The sequence below is a fragment of the Pithys albifrons genome, chromosome 1, assembly GCF_047495875.1.
Source record: "Pithys albifrons albifrons isolate INPA30051 chromosome 1, PitAlb_v1, whole genome shotgun sequence".
In the NCBI taxonomy this organism is placed as follows: domain Eukaryota; kingdom Metazoa; phylum Chordata; class Aves; order Passeriformes; family Thamnophilidae; genus Pithys; species Pithys albifrons.
Window position 1 is genome coordinate 109,832,750 of NC_092458.1, and position 22,248 is coordinate 109,854,997.

Here is a 22,248-nt window from a genome sequence, read left to right on the forward strand (position 1 = left end):
ACATAGACTTAGCAACTTTATGAAGCAGGTCCCTGTTTGGGTAACTGAGGACGGTGTTTCCAGGATGAGTGAACATGTGGAGAATGCAACTACAGGAAAGCTATGGCAGACTCTGACAAGTAACCTGATGAATTAATGGGCTGGATTCACAATGAAAAGATAGGCTTGACTCACCTGCACATTAAACCAGTGTCAACACAACTGAGAAGTTGGTGAAAGAAAAAAAAATATACAGTGAAATATAGAATAAAGAAGAAAAAAAATATCAATCAGGTATAGCTATAGATCAGCAGCAGTCAATAGCTTCGGAAGCTGAAGCAAAACACAGTCCTCAGATTAAAAAAAAAGGACTTAAAGAATTGGTAGTGATGGCACCTCTGCTGCAAGCAGCAGGTGAATTATAAAATGGCCACCAAAATCTGAAGATCTGAGCACAGTTGTACAGTGAGGCTTTTTTTTTCTTTTTTCTTTTTTGGTATGTGGGGAGACAGGACAAATTAAATGTTACCACAGCCTTTAAAAAACCCATTGGGGCAGAAAAGGCCCTTTCCGCATGTTTAGTTAATCCTTCACATTCTCTTTCCCTTGTACTTATGAACAGGGCTTTAAAAAGCAGCTTCAAGAGACATCAAAAGGGCCCCTTCCTTCAGGTAATCATACTCATTTACAACCAGAAAGACCAGAGGAAAGATTTTGGCCATTTGCTCCCAGTAACAGGTCATTTGATGAGCTTTTAAGGTGTACTCAGAGTGCCATCAGGCAGAGCTGCCAATTTTCTATTTTGTCTACTGATTTTCAGGGTTTAGTATAGAAAATTGTTCAAATAACTAGGAAATCCAAGACCCCCTAATGGACTCCAACATTTCCTGATGATGGTACATTACTTACGTAGGACCAGGTACACGTCAGCCCATACATTAAGAACACTAGTATGAGATATGAGCCAAGCAACATGAGTTCACAAACAGCAGCAGAGGATGCCTGCTAGACTTGAAACCACTGGTGATGGTTCTTGGCTTTTTTCTTTTTTTTTCTTTCTTATTTAGAAGAGTTAAACAATGTCTAAGAACTTTCTATAAATAACTTGTTGAATTTACCTCATTGCTTCATGCCACCAGTTTTTTTGAAGGAGGACACTGTTCAGGATGCTTTTCCTCACCCAAAGACAATAGGAAAAGAGAAACTATAGATTTTACTGCACATATATTGCCAGGAAGGTGGTCTCAGGGTATAGAGTTAGGTTAGTGACTGAGACACTAGGAGTGACCAAAAGCAACTTGCCTGAAGTGATTAGCACACACACGATAAAAGCCCATGGTTTTCTGTTTTTTACAATTCCAGTTTACTTTCTGAATTTGAGAACAAGTCAAACAGGATTTTGAGATAAAAAGGAATTTAACCAACTTCTGAGAAGCTTAACTGAGAAGACAACAAATGCTCTTTCTTATTGGCCCCATGGTGTGGGTGTCAGGAAAAGCTGCATTTTGGACAGTGTGTTCTTGTGGCAACTGAGGAAGGGATAACTGAACAAGTGTCTTCTCAGACCAGAATGATAACTTTTGTCTAGAGTCGTTCCCAAAGGAAAGGAAGGTAGCACGAAGCCAGACTGCTTATCTGTCTTCACACTCATGTTTTTTTCAAATAACTTTATTCAAAGGACCTCAGGAAACAAGTAAATAATTGTAAATGAACAGTCTAGAACTGCAAACCTCAGATTCAACTTGAAGAAACAGAGGTTCACCATGAGCAATCCTCTCTCTTCATTCCATTATTTCATGCCTCTTTATTTGCCGATTAGAGCTATCCCTTCTGGCTTTGAAATTCAACAATTTGCTCTATACAGAGAGGCAAACATGGCAGCATTCATCTTATTCTCAAAACATATTTAAATTGGCCTTAAGACCTGAATCAGCTGAAGGCATAACAAAGCTGTGAACCTTTCAAGACATAACTAGTGATTTTAGATTTTTCTGGTGACACCAAGTTGATAGATACAAAATAAATTTATACTGATAAATGAGAATCAGAGTAGAAATTACTTCTAGATTACATTATGGTTGCTTAAAACATGACAAAATTTTAATTTGTTTTTCAGGTTTTTAAATAAATACTTCTCAACTAGTGCATAAAATAATATAAGCAATCTCATTTAAGTAGCCACCTTCAACTTTTTTCCTGGAGCAACTTTTTACTAAGAACATATTTTCATATGCATTTCTCCTTTTTCTACCCCAAAGTTTCACATAACTGCTGGAATTTATTCTGTGTGCATGCATTCATTAATTTTAAAAAATATTATTTCCAAAAGTAGCATTTCATTTCACTGGAATATTATGCTTCATGCTGTCATTTCACTGTATACAAAGAAGTGATAGAGCTTTCTTAGGGGCCCAAACTGAAAATGCATTGCAACCCTATTAGGCTTTTTGTGCCTTAAGACAAAACTTCTTTGTCAAGGGAAAAAGTAAACTTTGATCTCGGAAAAACACTCAAACCTGCTTCAATGTCTGCAAAGCATTGTTATAACTGTTTGAGGAAAGCCAAATATGTACAAACACTAAGATGAGCTCTCTTCTCCCCCTCCAGCAATGCTGTATGGAAATTCAAAGTGACAAAAGCAAAACACAAAACAGAGACAAAAAACCATCAGAGATTACTTGCACAAAGACATTTTGAATTTGACATATGAAATATTTCTCAGTAATGATTTTTTATTTCTTTGTGGTTTTTTTTAACAAAATAAACTTGCTCAACTGATAAATGCTTTGCATGGATCATCTATAAAACATGGGAAAAGAATCCCTTGATACAAGTAAAATTACACATTTAAAAAAGAAAAAAAGAAAAAAGAAAGAAGTTTGCCAATGTCATTACTCATTCTGTTTTGTTCCATTTCATTCCCGTACACAGCCACACTATGGTAGTAGCTTATTTCACTACTTGTTTTCTTATTTAGATCTTAATGAGAACATTTTCTTGTCAGAAAACAACATATCCTTTGAAAACCTGATAACAGCAGGAAAGAGGAATAGACAGAAGGGCTGTAATACAAGACTAGTAAAAACTTCTCATGTCCCTGAGCCCCATCTCTTGGCATATCACATTACCCCTCTATAAAATGGGAGATGGAAAAAGTCTTCTTACAGGAAAATATGCTACAACTTCTAAACCAAATAGAGTTGCTACTGCTTTCTACAGGCTTCCCTCAATACACATTCCTAGCACAAACATTTCCACATTTGCATTTAGGCACAAAGAGTGGAACATAAACCCTTCAGTCACACATCATATTGTTTTCATCATACTGTATGCCTTGTTCTAAAGTGCCTGGTCTCTCAAGTGTTCTCCACATTTTCACATCACAGAAAACAACACAAATAAAAAACTTACTGAGAGAATATAATGTGTAGACAGTTCCTTTATTAAGATACATTTTATTTGTTTCTACAGGCCTCTTCCTGAATTTAAGTTTTCATAGACAAGTAACTGACTTAGTTCTGTATTCTCATGTGCAGAGTACAAACCAAGGAACAGCCTTTCATGTAGGCAATAAAAACCTAAAAATACAGTCTTTCTGGCCTACAAATATAAAAACCGCTAGTAAATACAAAAAGGGAGTTTCATATTTTTTTCTGAAAACTTCAACTATGTCTGGGTTGAACTCCAGAAAATGAAGACTCCCTTCTTCATTTTCAGTCGAGACTCCCCATCCCTTCCATATGTGGGACCACCTTTCAGTCAAGACATTTTTCTTAATATCTGATCTAAACCTCCACTGGCATAACCTGAGCCCAATTCCTCTCATCCTATTGCTTATTACCTGGGAAAAGAGGGCAACCCCCACCTTGTTGCAACCTTCTTCCAGGTAGTTGTAAAGAGCAATATGGTCACACTCCTATTCTCCAGGATAAACACTCTCGGCTCCCTCAGCTGCCTCACAAAACTTGTGCTCTCCATCCTTCATATTGAATTTGACATAAAAAGGCATAGTACAATTTATAGCATAGCTTCTAAAACTCAGGATTAAACTTGGGGGTGGGAAGGGGAGTAGCAATCCTCATGACAATGCCAGAAATAAAAAGTAACTTGGAAACTGATCTGGCTAAACTTCACATCTCTCTGATTGAAAAGCACCTCCAGGCAGGAATAACAAGTATCCCAAATAACACCTCCATTACTCTGTTCCAGATCATCTTCTGATCACTGTAAATCAATGTTTTAGCACCAAGATCCTTGCAAATACGACAGATATTAAGGTAAAAGAATGCATGTGAAGCCCACATATGGATCAAATTTAGACACAAGGTAACCTAGTATTTCAAATCTACTATTACAATATAAAATAGCTTCAGTAATACTTGCTAGACTATTTTTTTTCACCAAAACAAACCCAAAAGTTTGAATTATTAGCAAAAATAAAAAGTTGGATGAGATTTAAACATATATTGAAAAATTAAGTTTTAAAGAATGAACATATTCAGAAAGATAATACACAGATGCTGGCCTCAGTACAGCTAAAAATACAGAAGAAGGAAAGAAGCACAGTAACACAAGTGAAGACATTTGGAAAATAGAATATACATTTACTCAGTATTTTGGTATCTACAAATAACTAGAACTTTCAATACATTAGGTTAGATGAAAGAAAAAATTTGATTTATGAAAGTCCATTTACATTCAGATTTTTGTACTTTTCCCTTCAAGCAATATTATCTACAATACCTCGCTTGCTAAGATGGTGGAGCCATTAGGAACTAGAATAAATAACAAATAATGAACATAAATGAACATAAACCCAGAAACAGACTGTACCAAGTTGTTGATTTGTTTTTAAAGTTCATATACACACATTCCGCCAGTCTCAGAGAAAACATAAGCACAAAAGACACATCCAGAAGTCTACAGGAAAACTGAAAAAGGTGTTTTTACTTCAGAATACATATCAATTAGTAAGAAATCCACCATAATTCCAAAATCTGTGCCTTTCACAAATTTAAGGAGCCTCAGATAAACATTTGAAAGCATGCTGCCAATCCAACACTGTATGTTAACAGAAGATAATGGTTTCCTTCAGATATCCTCTTTTTCCATTAATACTTTGAAATAAGACCATACATTTCTCCATTATGAAGATAGAGGCTGTGAGCTTAGGCTGCACAAAGAGCTGACCTATAATACAACCATCAAGATGATCCAGGCTTTCCTGCACTACTTTGTATTAACAGCCAACCTGATTAAAAAAAAATAAAAATAAATATGAGAGGCTTAAGGGAGCTGTTTCATAGTTTGTGGATGGACTCTTAAACCAGGAGTGAGTGGATTACTAGATTGCTTTAAAATAATCTCTCTAAAAATGCAACTTGAGAAGATATTCAATTGAAATACCTTGCTTGCAGGACCTGCTCTGAATTTCATGAAAAGATCTGAATAACTAACTGAGTAAAAGTTCTAGGCTATAGCTGTAAAAAGACTGCACTAGCACTGAAAAAGTCCTCTGTTCTCTTTGAGTCACTTGTCTTGTTACTCCTCCTGCTCTGCACTTTTATGTAATACATTAAGACAGAAGTAGTGCTTTATATTCAACAAGACATTTCAACTCGTAAGAACCTGTACTACTTGGGGAAAAAGGAAAAAAGAAAAACCAAACCAAAAAAACCCCACAAACCACAAAAACCAACACAACCAAAATGAATTTTATCATCTTCCTAAACTCCCTTTCTAATTTGCTCCACTATAAAGTCTGCCTCTCCCTTCTTGAAAGCTTATGAAAATCAGCTCTACAGTCACACTCAAGATTAACCTCATATCACTTACTCTGAAGTAAAACTACACTACCTCATTTTCACTGTATTTTTATCTATTTCCACGAGCTCACAGAAATAATTTACCCTGTATTATGTACAGGAATGCATCTTTTCAGCCAAAAAGATAAAGAGACTGTCCTGGGATAACAGAGCCCACAGCTCCACTCCAATGTCAACTTGACTGTGTCCTTCCTTTACCCACACATGGTCCTGGTTGGCTTCCTACCTTGCACATACTTCCTCTGTCCACTACCAATATATAGGTACCTATCTCTGACTTAGACTACATAAAAGCATTTTTCCATTAAATCTCTTGCCATATGGAAGCACACTAAGCAGGTTAGAGTGCTTCCAGGCTTTCCTCTTGTAAACTTCAATCATGTTATAATAAATTACAACAGCAATGTTAACTTCAAATCAAAGCATGTGGTCAATGCTTGCAGTGATCCATTCTAGTGACTTCTGAAGTCCACATAATTTTAAGAAAGAGGAAGGTTTAGATTAGATTTTAGCAAGAAATGCTTTACTGTGAGGGTGGCAAGACACAGGTTGCCCAGAGAAGTGGATGTCCCAGGCTGGATGGGGCTCTGAACAGCCTGGTCTAGTGGAAGTTATCTCTGCCCATGGCAGAGGGGTAAGACTGGTTGATCTTTAAGGTCCCTTCAACTCTAACAATTCTATGTTTCTATGAAATTTCAAACTGAAGATCTCAAAAGATATCTGAGAAAGACAGGTCAACATTCATAAAAGATGCTCTAATACGCTCTCCTGTGCAGACTTTTTCACTTCTCATGAAAATAACTTTGCATAGAAAATACCTTGCCCTTTGAAGATCAATACAAATTCAGCTACAGTGTTTTTCAAATTCTTATTCTACTGAATTCCTGTGCACGTGTGTGTGTGTCAGATAAATGGCCTCAAAAAATTAGAACAATGAGAAAATTTTAAGCTAATGAAATCTTGTGAAAATAAGAAGGTCTTGAACTCATAAAGATATCTTTTTTTTATTCTAATGTCATCACAAAGTGTTATCTCAGCTTAAACTACATTGACTGGGGAATTAATGACACTACTGAGATAAACTCATTTCAAATTACCACAACTACACACATTAAAATCCAAATTGGAATATATGCCTAAGGATGTATTATTCAGACTTTACAAATACAAAATGTCACCTGCTCAGTCATGTCTCAAAACAACAATTCCTTACTGAGCAACACATGGGGTTTAATTCTATTTGGCTCTGCATTGCTGGAAACCTGCCTGAGAAAGAACAACGTGCCACTAAACGACGGGTTGCTGTTTAACAGATTCCTCTGCATATTCTTACACCAGCTCACTATAGTTTGATGTTGCTAAATTATTTGATTTGGACATACAGGAAAACGGATTGTGTCACCTCTTCCTTTTTAAAAACCAGCCTACAAAGTATAATTAGGAAGAAATTTTTTGCTCCTTGGTAGATGGCTTTGGACAAAATAGCTCCATTTTTCTCTCAGCCATGCAATTGGTGAGTCCGTTCAAGACAACTGAGTACAGAAAGGCTGCAAAAATTAGAAGTAAAATATAGTTTGGTGTGGTAAGAGGCTGCTGTAGCTTCTTTCTGTCATTGGGGGTTTCAGAATTTAAGCAACTTAAAACGAGCACTGATAAATTATCAGCATCAAAACTGCATGACGTACAGTGATGGGCTGAGAGAAAAAGCAAAAGCTTAAACATCAACATCATATTTACCACTGTTTGAACATGGTATGCCTACTCTTTTTCCCACCTTATGCACAAATTCCTTGCAGAGATTTAGTTTTTATCAGGTATATCTCTTCTGTAGACACCTGGCACCCAGGAAATGAGTGACCTGCACTAAGCACTTCATTAGTGACACTGAAACTCAGAAATAAAACATTTTTCCTCTGCTCATGGACATGGTAGAAGCCAAGTCCTGTGTGAAAACTACATTTTATTACAAGAGCTTATTGAAGAAGGTACAACAGAAGGAAAACCCTCCAAACAACTCTACTCTCTCTCAAAGAGGAAAATTTTAAGGGAGGCCTGAATGCTGGACTTGGGTTTTATCTACAGATCAACCTCATATTCACTTGAAAATCTGAAAATATTCTTTTATTTCCTTTCAGTTTGGCATTGTGTCTTCCAACCAAGGGCCCAGAGTGCCAGAAGCAGAAGGCCGTAGGTCAGACATGGTAAGTCTATTCAATCTGTCATTCCAAATAGTGACTAAGGAAAACAATAACATATCCCCAAAAGTGCCCCCTGCTCAGAAGAGGGAACCAGCTAGATCATTTTTCCTCTCTGTAAAGGCATTATGAGCAAAGTCACCTCACAATGGCATTTTTACATACCTTACAATGTCGAGGTTCTTCTGATGCCCTGATGATTTACAAATTGTTCATAAGGTGAACCAAGCTTTAGAGGATTTCAAAAATAACTATAATATAGAACATTTTGAAGTACAGGATTATATAAACAGAAAATATTCAAAGCATTTTGTTTGAATCCAATGTAACCACAGCACACAAAGTGCAAGATAGCTACACTTGATTGCTTACACACTTAAAGAATCATTGAGCAAAGAAACCTCTCTCTACATATGTATATATATAGAGAAAAATAAATCTTCAATATACTATCAAATTTACACAAGTTATTAAAATTCCATACTAGCAGGCAAGAATATACTGTCCTCTACAAAAATCTTAATTTTGGGTAACATCTGAAGACTCATATACAAACACGTACATATATATGCATTCCCAAGAAATTGAAGATACAGTTTTATGACAGAGCTTTTACTACAGTGTTTACATTCTGAATTAAAAAAGCAATAAAGTCAGAAAGTGAGGTAAACCTGTTGATTTAAAATTTATTTGAATTCCAGGTGTAGAAGTTGAAAACACAATATAATTTTATAAGATAGGGATTTTTTTCCATAAAAGACAGCTAAGTAAAACTACTTAATATCATCTGTAAATAATTAAAATATAGTTTACTGAAAAGAAATTCTGAATTTTATAGCTATGGAGGGGGGAAAAGTAACTATGAAAAACAGCCATACGCTGTAGAGTTAGAAATCCAGAAGTGAAAAAAGGTTTTCATAATGATATGACTTTGTCATAATTTCTAAAATTCATTATAATTTAAAAAACTGAAAAGAGAAATTCTGCAAACACCTTGTGCTGTAAGTGTAATAATTATAAGGTATAGTGTAAAGCTTTAATACATATAGAAGCCTATTTCTGTGATTTTTCTTCAAAACAACAATTAAGCAAAAACAAAGGGTGTCACAGAAACAGAAATAGAACTCTAATAACTCCATTGCACCAGTTATTAAATCAGTAGACCAGGTTTCATGCACTCACACACTGTGGCAGAAAAGCTGCTCCAAGGCTCAGCTGTGAGCTGCACAAATCACACAATATGCAGGTCAACAGATGGAGGCTTAGGAACAAAGCATGAGACATCAGCTGAAGTTCCAATAACAATATCACTATGGTTAAACGATGGTACTAAGCATAATAATAAAAATACAAAAAAAAATGTGAGTCCCATCCATAAAAACAAACCCAACACCTTGTAGTTGAAGCACAATGTCAGAATGCTTGATATACTATAAATCTACTCTACTGATAATACTGGCAATATCTGATACTCAGCAGATGTGGGAACAAACTAAGGAAACATCAGGATTGCTCTGCAAGGAAAACAGAGTGGCACTCGTAACAGCTACCTTGATTTAGAATATTCTCCCTCCCATCCTGGAAAATCCTACCTGGATTTCACTCCATGAACACAGTAGGTACAGCTGTTGATTGTTAAGCGTTCTGGGGATGTTGCTGACTGTGAAGGTTTCTGTTTCAAGGTTCCTGACTTGAGAAGCCATAGTGTGGACACTGACAGCATCACATATATAGATTGCTGTTACTAACAATTTTATTGATGTATTTAATAACACACAGACATGTATGGAGCTTTATTCTCTACTCTTTCAAGGAGGATGTACAACCAACTCCCACACCACTAGTATGTCCCAGTGTGTGGACACATCCATTCATGAAGAGAAGATGGGCTAAGACAGGTTCCATGCGTGTTAGTTTTAAATTATGAGAGTCTTTCTCTTTAATTGCTTTTCTCCCAGTGTTTTGAGCAAGAAATTAAGTTTGTTTCAATCAACCCTAAATGAACAAATATGAACAGTTTGCACCTCCAGAGCCTGCAGAAGAGACTCTAAGTGATTAATGAAGCCTAACATGTATCTCTGAATCCTTTCTAGCACCGCCGTCTGACCCAAGTTATGAGTAGGGGCACATGGGCTAATACACAACCAAATTGTAGCTGGTCTATCCCCAAGTCTCTGACAAACTGTAGGTGAGATTTCAGATTACACCCTTCTTATTTCCTACCTTAAAATGAACATAATTGTTTTCTGTCACACTGCCATGAAATTAAAGCACCCTCTACAACTGGCAGCACATTTGTCAGCTACACCAGGTAAGCATATTAAGAAGGATGACTTCAAACTGCCTCTCCTAAAGCTGCAGTTTGTACCAACTGAGCATTTCGAGGTTCTTTATCAAGAGGAGTTGACTGAAGTGAACAAGTCTGAAGATCATTTGCCTTTGTAGGCCATGTTTTATGTCCTAGTCTAAAAAGTCACACTGTAACCAGTGTTCAGGAGTAGTTAAAGTATGAGAAAGTGTACAGAAAAAAAAAGTGTAAAAATGCAAGTGATTTGCTTACAAAATGCCTAGAAGAACCAAACTCTCTTGGATTTAAGCTAAATATCCTTGTTCTTGATAAAGTTTCTTTTTTATCTACCATAGGAAGCAATAAACACAGTTCAGTTGTTGTCTAAAGCAACATTCTCATTTATATTTTAAGTCATATAATTTTTATTTCAGCTTTTTAATCAATATTCTTAGAGTAAATGGCACATTCCTTTCCCACCCTGATATTGATGCTACTGATGCAATTTTTCTACCATTCCTTTTCTTGTTTGCCAATAGTGTTTCAAAATCCTTCTGTTATGAAATCCCTTAATTTAAAAGTAAATAAATGAATATCTATGTTTCTCTCTCTCTCTCCAAAATACTCAGAGGAATACATGATGCATAGCATTTTATTTTATTTTTAAGGCTAAAGAAAGAACAAGGTCTCATCAGACCAAAACATTAGAGATAAAACTGTTTTGGTGCATATTAAAAAAAAGAAAACCAGAAAACAAAACAAACAAAAAAACCCCAAAAAAACTGAAACTAGAGAACTTGGATAAAACTACTGTGTAAATGAACTAACAAATGGGAAAGAGGAAGCTTAACTAATTTGATATTAGTGAAACAGGTAAATGTCAACCTAAACAGTAACACCATCAATCAATGCTAATGGTTGCAAAAAGTGTTCTAATTACTGCAAATCACTTTCTAGATCTACATGGAGATTTATATACATAGTCTCAAAAGTTGTTTTGCAGGGAGTGAGACTGGGTCTCTGGAGTCCTAATTAAGCATTGTTTTACTATAGAAGAGTTATGAAAAATAGTGCTGGAGGTTCATGCGGGAACTAATCTCCCTTTAAATCAACAGATATGAGTTTAAGCCAATTTCAAATGAAAAAGGAAGCAAGAAAATGATTGTTAGTAAGCTGAAAAGCAAGACCCTACAGTGGCATAGAACAGTAAGCATTTGTGCTAGGAAGGATCCCAACGATCCAAAATGGTATTTAAGGCCCCTTGGGCTGGATCCTTTCTGTATTCAAGGCAAAACAAAAACTTCAAAAAACCAAAAAAAACCTACCTTTTCTTGTCTAAGTCTAGACAAACAGATGTATCTTGCAAGATAAAGAGAGAACTTGGAAACAAGTTCACTGAAGAACTGGCACAGCTTTCTCACATGTGCTGCAGGGTTTCCCTACATGCAGCGTACAAGCAATAAGGAAAAAAAAAACACCAGAAAATTTAAAGGAAAGCAACAGTTACAGTTGTCTACAGCTTCTCTTCAGGGGCAAGATGGGAAATGAAGCCAAACGAAAACAGGATATACAGTCAGAACAGTTTTGTAGTGTTAAGTTCAACTGTTATTTTCAGTAAATATGTGAGACTCTTTACACTGAAGTTAAACATTGTCCAGTGGGTAACAACAGTGGTTGCTTTATTTTCAAGCTGAGATCAGAAGATTCCTGTAATACTCTAGAAATACTGGAACAACTTCTATTAGTCCTTGTTCAGCGATTGAGGAATTAAGACTCACATCTCAAGCCCTTTTGTTATTTTGCAGAGGGCTAAAATTGACAATTAGGAATTTTAGTTAGACACAGGACTTTCATTTTGGATTTCTTTTCAAATCCTGATACTAGAGAGGGCAGAGATCTATGTCCCAAATATTTTTCCACATACTTTTCTGGTTTTCAGTTAATTAGATGCATGTTGTATTTAAATATCACTACAACTATAAACAAAAACACTTGAGTAGGAATAGAGGGGGTTTTTCCACATTATTTATAATTAAAGGATTACTTTCACTATTTAATATAGACACACTAACTGACTGAGGCTTTAAGTGTCACTTAAGTTCAGACAGTCAAATGTGTGTTGTCTGTGCCAACATCTTCATGGAAAATTAGATGTGAAGAAAGAAACCCCTAAAGAAGCAGCACATGTGCTCCTACTAAGTATTGTACAGAAAAACTTGGAATTTTTGTTCCTTCCTGAAGTCCTGTGACATCTTCTGACCAGTACTGTCCAGTCTCAGCATTAAAATCTCTGTTCAAGAACAGGAGTTGGGTTGAACAAACTGCAGCTACATCAGGATTCTTGCTCTCTACTTGCTCCGAAAGAAGAGGATTTAGATCCAGCACAGGTTTCAAAACAATTGCTATTTTTTAAATATTACTATTGTTTACTAAGAAACAAACTGGCCTTCCAGAGTGTTCATTCAATAAAGCAAGACGTTTATCATTCTTATTCGCATTTTCAGCCAAGCCTATGGAGTTTTTCCTTTTCTAGGTTAAGTCTTCCACACCAGATGTACACATGAAGCCCCAGAGATCACTTGCAAAGCTGCACAGAAAACCAAAGCACAGACTGGAGGAAAGAATGCTCCCCGAGGTTTTTGTTACAAGTGAACCAATTTACTGAAACGACTAAACTTTCCTATTCACATTTATGTTCGCATACATCACTGATTGCCAATACTGAGATATAAGCAACTGGAAAGAAGAATAAAAGCCTTTGGTGAAAATTAAACACTCAAACGTGAGAAATAAGAATCACAACTTTCAGGATTTTTGCAGTTTCCTACAGATACATGTAAGAGGGACAGAGAATCACCCAGTGTGAAAAGTGAGAGAGATGGGAGAAAGCCACAATCAGTGCTCTGTGTTCAACAGGGCACAACTCTTAACAGGAATCTGCTTGCACATATGAAGAACAAATGTTACTCCAACACACACATATTCAAATATTATTCCAGATTTTCATAACAAAATTCCAGGATACATTTGAGAACATAAATTTCCACTCCTGATACAACATGTTTTAGATGCAGTTTGTTTTTCCTCAAGGTGAGCAAAGCATTGAGAAAGCAGTGAGTTGCTTTTCTGTCTGTATATTCAGAAGAAGAAAGTATAAGATGCTTATGGGAGGACCTAGGGAAGCACAGAGGCACCTGAAATGCCTCTTCCAGGCTTGTGAAAGATTTCTACTCCTTCCCCCAACCTACAAGAGGCTTCCTTTTCTTACCCTGAGGATTCACCCAAAACTGGAAGTTAAAGAACTAATTTTTCATTTTTTGTTTCTTAACTAAATAGCATGATGAAACATGCATTTAAAGTACACAGGGTTACCAGCATTCTGGATTTGTGTTTCCTCTGCCCACATTTATTACAATCTTTTCACCTTTTACATATAGCAAACTCTTATGCAGTTACTGAAACATTTGCAGCCCTCAAAGATATCCACTATTAATTGCTCAATCAACCTGCATTGACACACTGGATTTAACATGCCACACTGAATTACTGATAATTTTTCTAATCTTACCAAGTTAATCTGCAGTTAAGCCGGAGTATTTTTTAAACACTTGCTTCCTTAACTACTGTAGTATCACTCATTTGAATGGAAGCATACACCTCACACCTTGCACATTTTGGAGCCTGATTGCACACTTCATAAATATCTATTTCATTAACTCCTCTTTACTCTTGAGAAAAAACTTTGTATTTTATTAGAAACAATAGTTTTCCTAGTGTTGCATATACTGAATTAATTTGTTCTGTACTGATGTTGTTCCAATTCTTTTCAAGAAAACCAACATGGTATTTTTTGAGTTGAGTTTTCTCCTAATACCAAGAAAGAAAACATGTACCACCAGTACAGACACGCTTAAATCAGCTGTCACCATTGTCTTATGTTGACCAGTTTTTTAACAAAAAAAAAAAAGTTGTTAAATATAGTATCATGGAAGAAGGGCAATATATATCTATCCAACAGTCCCTTTGATTTTATAAAACAAATCATTTAACAACAAAAGCAGAACACAATACTGTGCTAAAATTTCTATAATTTTCAAGTGGTTTATGATCAGAAAACCAAGATGGTGATTTTACAGCAGGTTTTCAGCACTTATTTTTTTCCCCACAAGACTGTCACAACTGAACTTGTGACACCACATGATGAAATTGTGATTTGTGCTATAAAGTAAGAACTATTTTGCAAAGAAATTGAAAGAATGAATATGATAAAGAACAGCAAGAATAAATTGCTTCAGAATTTTGGATACAACTAAGAATAACATTCAATTCTTAAGATGACTACATGGAACTGTAACGGGCTGATTATATTAACAAACTTTCTTGTAGAAACTGTGCTTAAGAAGAAAGGCAACAGTTGTGTTTTATAGCTTATGGAAAAAAAGAAAGTACTGCTAGCTCTTAAAATTTCTTGTCTTTGATAGCAGAATTTTCCTCCAGTCTCTGAGATTTGTCCTTGCCTACCTCATTAAGCCTCTGCTCTTCACTAAGAAGCAATGAAATAGCAGTCAACTGATCCCAAACTACTTCCTGACAATTAATAACTGAAATAAACACAAAACTATGTTTAGTAAGTTCACTGTTACCCTAAAAAGTTTAGCATAGTAAAAAAATAGAAACAAAATACATCTCACCTGTGTGAGCCGTGGCTCACCACCTAACAATTAAATCACAACAATTAAAATTCCAGTCTGTTTTGTAAATGAGTAACCTGAACTAGATCCTACCACATTTTTAAAAGTCATTTCTGTAACAGTTAAGAACCATCTCAATTTTATTTTCCTGCCTTACAATATATCTTACAGACAGAAAAACAATGCATATTACCTTTTGTACTAAATCTATAAAAGCATTCACGCTCCAAACTTCAGCATCGTGATAAATACCGTGGATGTAAGATGATGTCAGATCATTTTATTTCCCTGCCAAGCATTCTGTAGATGAGAAAATAAGAGCCTTGTTCCCAAGATTACTTACCCATGAAGTTCAGATAGCTCTCCCCTCCAAGTGCATGAGTAATGAGACGAATCATTTTATGAAGCTGTATTCCACGATCAATAACTGGCGTAAGAGGCATGAGCACACTCATGTTTGTGTACATCTCGGCATCCATCAGGCGAAACGCCAACGTCTTATCACCAACAAGTGCCTGTAAGAGTTTGAAAAAACACTGAAGAAAAGCCTTGGGTGTACTATAGGTGATCCTTTTTTTTTAATTTATTTATTTTAAGCAGAAGCTTTTTATTGTAAGAGGAAGACTGGCAAGATTGGTGAGGAGCCAGGAACAGCAACCCCATCTTCTAACTAGTGAACCTGTGCATTATGTGATGTGCAATCCTGTGAGGGTGATATAGATCTAGTCTGAAGCCAAAAAGAGGAAGCATCTAAATTGAGGCAGGCATGTCCATGAGCTGAGCCTTGAGTGGAGGTCAGAGCAGACTGCCTGTTTTAACCCTCCACTTGGTTGCTGGGGCTCCCCAGACCGATGGAATAGTAATATTATCAGTACTACACAGTAACAAATTAAGAGCTGTCTAACCCCTGCTGAGAGGTCTTACATCACATCTGATGGGATCAAACTTTTTTGTCTACAGACACCAAATGTCACATGTCAGTATCAAATCAATAAGGCAGAGAAAAACTACCATTTGAGAACTTTTATAGAAAACACACAAAATAAGAAAGCAAACATCTCAAGTAAAGTCTCTGGAATGTAAAAATAGAGGGGTATTAGCAAAACTTCTGATTTAGAGATGCAGAGTGAGTATGAAGCGTTCATTTATATGCAATCAAGAATGTGATTGGCTTTCTGTGATTTCACACAAGAGAAAAAACAAACTAGTAATTCTGTCTAAAAACAGTGAGTGAATTACTAACTTGCTAGTGCTTACTGCTGCTTGAGAAAGGCCACACAAATACTATTCTAATATATTAGCATGCAGGTAGTTGAAAACGTTTTGGAGCATTTATATGTAAATAGCTAATTTTTGTTCAATTAGCCCAATTCTCATTTTATACTCTTGCATGAAAACTCACTAAACTCCAAGGAGACAGATGAATTGTAAGCAGGTCTAGCTGAAAAATACAGTCATCCTTTAATTTTCCAACTAACAATACATGAGCATCTACAGATTATTCCTTTAAGTAAAGACCAGTCGTTAAAATATATAAATAAATTCCTATGCTACAATGACAAGACTGAAGACTGCAATGAACAACTATTCTCTGGACTCAGAATGTGGCATTTGTTAGTGTCATTTAATATTTCCTAACTTTCTATTAGAAGAGAAGGTAAATGTTCCCTATTCTTGGTTTTTTATGACAGCCATAATTTTATACACAGATATATTTCCTCCTTCAAAGATCTCTTTGCTACCTGAAGAATCTTACTGTAGTTTTCTTCTGATGAAGACCAATCCACACCTCCTTTTCTTCTTACCATCTCTCTCACAGCACTTTTTCCAGATATTTTTACATCCTTGGACACACAGAACCAAACCTGCCTCCAACATTCAACATGCACACAAACCATGGAAGACTATAGTGCTGTCCTTTGTTCTCTATTCCATTCATAATTATTCCAGGACTGCATTTACTTTTTTTGATAGCAATTAGCTTCAAGCTGCTGTTTTCACACACTTACAACCACAGGCCCTTGTATTCTGACTGGTAATAATCAGTTCATAGCCTGTTATAAAATATAAGAAAACAGAACCTCACGTGCATCACTTCCAGCATCTTCAGATTGAATTTCATCCACACTCCTCTTTTGTCTTCCTATCCTACTTTTCATGTACCAACCCGATGTATACCTGTAGTAATTCTTTAATTTATTTAAAAATAGAGAGATCTTTATCCCAAGTGTGAGATCCTACACTAAAAATACATAGTGATATGAAAAACACCATAATAAAAATCAGCATAAAATAAAAGAACAGCAACAGTAATGTTATACATTGTGCTTTAGGATGAAGAACCAGCTTTGATGAAAGTAAGTTATCATACAATAATGTAGATTTCCCAGTAATTTCTGAAGTTCTTTACCAAGGTCGTGACTCTTCTCTCATGCCTTAAGTGAACACTGTAACAATCTCTGCGATAAGAATGTAAATAGATACACAAAATGGATATAACGAATGATAAACTCCAAATTCTCTTTTTAAAACAAAATATAGACCTTGTTTCAGACACTTCTGTTGACTGTTATAGAAGGTACAGTAAATAGAACATTAACCTCTGTGCAAAGGAAAAAGTTAAAGCTAGTTACTTAAAAAAGTTAAAATATCCATTTTCTAATAAAAAGTTTAAGTTGTTAATTTTACAATGCTCGACGGATGTTTGCGAACTCTTCAGAAACAGCCATTAAACAGATTGTGGGAGATGAGTGTTATCCAAATTCATCTTTTTTTTTTTTTTTTCGCTTTTCCATACATGGAACTATTACTATTTCTGTGTTTTGAACCAAAATGTTATAGAATATTTCATTTAGGTCTCAAAAGAGGATGTTTGTAATCCTTCCAGGGAGGAAAGATATTCATGAAGAGAATACAACAGTCACAAATACTGATTCAATGAACAAATTTTCTACATTGTAATATTTATGCTTATCATAAACAGTGCTCCAGCTTACTAAATGGAAACAAGATACTCAAAAGCATGGATTATACACCTTCTTAAGTTCTAGGACAGGCAAAACAAGAAGCTATGACCTATTTCTTCAAAATAAACCTGAAAACTAATATTACCTACCCACTCCAGGCAGGATTCCTTTATTAAAATGAAGGATCAAAACAAAATAAAACTACAAGAAAACCCAACAAAAATAAAAATTAGTAAAAAAAATGAGCAGTAGTCCACATCTACCCATCTCTGAAATTCTTGTCATCCTCCTTAACTTTTGCGTCATTTTTAAAAACCAAACCCCAACAAGCCCCTAAATATCATCTTTTACTTCTTACATATAAATAAACAAACAGATAAAATACCTGGTCATGACTCTCTGCATAAGCAATATATTTTTCTTCATACCGTCTGTTTGTTAATGTATGCACAATATTGCCCATATTCCAGTCTTCATCTTTCAGCTCCTTGATTATCTGCAGAAATAGAAGAAAGGTCATCAAAAAATTATTGCTGTTTTAATTAAAGGCATGTAGCATTATCTTGGCACAGAAATTTCCAATGGATTGTGAACTGTATGAATTCAGCTTCTCCTGTTCCCAAGTTTTGAAGTGATGAGATTTCTCTGAGCATCCAGAGAGATTTTTTTCTTTTCAATTCTGCCACTTAAATAACTAGAACACTTTGTTTCTCCTGTACTTCCACATGGAAGCATGGACATGATTTGCCATTTATCAGTCAATCCTATAGAAGGTAATGTGCAACAAAGCACTGCACCAAAACACAGGAACAAATATGTGGGCATACACCTACCTGGTTCAGAATATCAGGAGATGCAACCCTGGCATATGGGAGCCTCCAAATACAGTTTAACCACTGGGCTGTGTGGTGCTACCTCCTGATTTTCAGCAATTTAAATTAAATCCCACTAATGGGAATTTTATGCCTCATATCACATTATTTCCTCTCTCTTCTAAATATGGTTCAGTTCCAAGGTTAGTCCTTTCTTTTTCTCAATACTACTTTATAGACCTCCATTGATCACCACAACTTAAATACATATACATAAATATATAGACATAAAAATAAAAGTGATAAAAATGCAATAACACCAAGATGGATAATATCATGCTGTAAAATTTAACTTTCTAATTCTAACTGGCCACGTACTCCTGATCAGTATTTTTTAACTTTCCTTATTGTTTTATGTTTGTTGTTTGTTTGTTTTTTCCTGAGCCCCTCAGTTCTGGCTCTGGGCACATCCACATGCCTGTGCAGCATCATATTATGTACTACATCTATCTTTAATCTGAACAACTACAGACACTGCTCTGACAATCAAATTATCTTTCTTTTACAGATTCCTCAGAATTAGTTCATGGAATTTCTTGGAGATCCTTCATTTTTAAAACTAATTTTTAAAAGTTACCTGGAAAACTTTTACTATTAACAGGTACATACTTAAAAGCTGGAGAGAAATGAGAGCAAGCAGTCTAGGAGATTTTGATATCGACAGACAAACTACTTCTAAACTTTTCCAATTTTTTCAGCTTTCTTTTCCCCCTCAAGAAATGTGGTAACAAACTAAGTACATCACCTCTTTCTCTAACTCAGTGTTTCAATTGTGGCTGCTTATTTGCAGTTTCCTTAGCTAGAAGCTTCCTGCCTGCATCACATAACAGTGTTGTACAGCTAACACATTCCTAAACAACTGGAATTTTGTTGGCAAACAGGTTAGACTGCCACAGCTGATCTGCAATCCCAACAGCAACACATGCTGGCCCATGTCAACTACATGATTAGGCTGGAAGAAGTGAGATTTTACTACTGCTAAAGAACAGAATTTATTGCAGCATGTTTTCTATCCAAGCATTGCAAATTAAAATAAGTAGGCAGTATCAGAGATTGCTAAATCAGATTATCAATTTTTTGTGCTTGTAAAATTCCACACTGTTTTTTTTCCTACATAAGATGAACTTGGCCAACTGCATTTTGCCTCCCTGTTTAATTGCTCATCTTTAGCTGTCTTAAAGTGGGGTAAGGAAGTTGAAGATGTAAAGAAAAAAACAAACCAAAACACAACAGAAACTCCATTCCCAAAACCAACTAAACAAAAAAACCCACAATAATACAAACATATAAACAACCCCTCCCAAACACCACAAAGTATTTCTTGTTGCTACAAAAATATGAGCCCTCACTGCATTCCAGAATCTAAATATCTGAATATGTAAACTACACATTCCAAAGTTTAATAATGCTGTTCCTGCTGGAAAACCTGCCAAGTTTATCTTCTGAAAAGAGATTTGAAAACCGTTTTTTTTCAAATGGCCTTTCACCTCCTAGTTACAAAATTGAAAGATGCCAAAGATAAGTTAATTTGTTTTTTATTTTTAGCTAACTATATTTATTGAAGCATTAATGGTCACATAAAACATTTATTGTTTTCAGATCATCATGATAGCCCAAGGGATTTGAGTGTTATTTTGTACCTAACTAAAAACATTCTCTAAAACATCAGTAGAAGCTTTTTGAGATCATTTAGTGTTTTATTTCTTTCCTTGAGATTCTCTGTATTAAGGAAAAGGTGATATAAATCCTTGTAGTCAGTGCCTATTAGTGTATTATTGTTCGTGAAGAGCATTTACAGATTTTTATTATTCTTTTGTAATGCCACTATACTAACTGCAAGTGTTTGTGTAACTCCCTTAGGTTTACTTTGGTTAAAACTTTCAACTCTATGTTCTATTCCAGTTAATACACACAATTCCAGGAGGGTTTGTTGAACATTTTTGGAGTGATTCTTCACTTTTTGTATATTTATATGCATATGGTTAACCTGTTCACATTCTACAGCTGTTGCAAGATGCAGGTTATTTCAAACAGAGTTTATGTGTATTGTACAAAGAAAACAAACATCAGCCCTGAACCTCCTCACCTAAACCGCCGTGATATGTGACAGGCTCTCATTTCAGCCACTAATATCTGTGCTAAAGCCTGTCAGAATTTATTCCAACAGGACATTAACAGAAGGGAGAACAACACTTGTCAGTAGGATCCAGACGTGTCCATGTGTATGCACTGACAGAGAAACATCCCACGCTGAAGAGCAAAACGTATTCTTTAAGAAGTTCTTTCTCACCTGTATCCACTTATCTGGGATAGCCATGGCCAGTCGATAGTCAAAGCCCCCTCCTCCCTCTGCGACAGGACGACAAAGCGCTGGCATTCCAGAAACATCCTTAAACAGATATAAAAAACCCCACAACATGATTTCCATGGCATTTCAATTGTTAGTTCATAGTTGCTATCACACAGTAATACTTGTATACAAACTCTCTAAACAGCTTCACAGATTGACCTGGTTAAGGAAGAAAAAAACAACAACAAAAAATCAAACAGTGATTACTATACCTAGATTTGCTGTTTGAATGCAAAAGTTACAGGGAACAGCACTATGACTTCTCATCAAATACTGTACCTCAAGATACTGTAACTGAGTAGATATTTGAAGGGGAAGAGACCTCAGTAGATGCACAGTTTGAAATAATTAGCTCTCTTGAGCTTCTCATAATCAATAGAAAGTACAAAGTAGCCAACAAAAGACAAATTAAACCTTCATTTCATTTATTGATATTTTGCATAAAAAATGGCATGGAAAAAAGGCTAAATATTAAGTACAGTAAGAAAGAAAAATATGATCTCTACTCTTTTCCCAACTGCACAAACCCAAAATTATTGATCCAGCTAGCTCTGGAAAGTGACACATTCATTGCATAATTTTTCAGCTTCATATTGATGGTAGCTGACCGTGCTTAAATTTGTAATTCCAAGTTCTCAAAATATTTACTTCACCATGTTCTTAGGCAATTTTATCACACACCATTCTTTTTCTAAAGTTAGCTTATCTGGACAGAAAATACAAGTCTTCAATAATTACTAAGTATCCATCAGTACTCCATTTTATTAACTTTTGAGATGGAATGACCTCTCACTGACAATAGTTATAGATTAACACATACCTCTCACATCTACATGAGAGAATTTATGGAATTAAACAGGGGCTAGAACCAGGGCCTAATTAGGAAGGTCATTCTGGTTTTCTGCATTCAATCCAGTTTTTAATTCAATTGCTGCACTGGACTAGGGAAACAAACATTTGCAGTTAAACACATACACTGACATAAGTGAGGAGATCAGCCATATCACCATGAAGCTCATGGATGGCATCCTGGGGTGGAAGGCAGGGCTGCTGTCCAGAGAGACCCTGACTGGCTGGAGGAAT

The 22,248-nt window shown here is 35.7% G+C and overlaps 1 protein-coding gene across 2 annotated transcripts in view; it reads right to left on the reverse strand.

Moving 5' to 3' along the window:
- The window catches only part of GBE1 (1,4-alpha-glucan branching enzyme 1), a 156,152-nt gene that overhangs the window by 28,953 nt on the left and 104,951 nt on the right, over nucleotides 1-22,248 (reverse strand). For both annotated transcript variants that reach the window (XM_071563491.1, XM_071563481.1), the window contains exons 10-12: nucleotides 21,106-21,204; nucleotides 18,329-18,439; nucleotides 15,321-15,492 (exon numbers count right to left, since the gene is read on the reverse strand). In XM_071563491.1, the coding sequence (XP_071419592.1) occupies nucleotides 15,321-15,492; nucleotides 18,329-18,439; nucleotides 21,106-21,204 (382 nt within the window). The remainder of the gene's footprint in view (nucleotides 1-15,320; nucleotides 15,493-18,328; nucleotides 18,440-21,105; nucleotides 21,205-22,248) is intronic.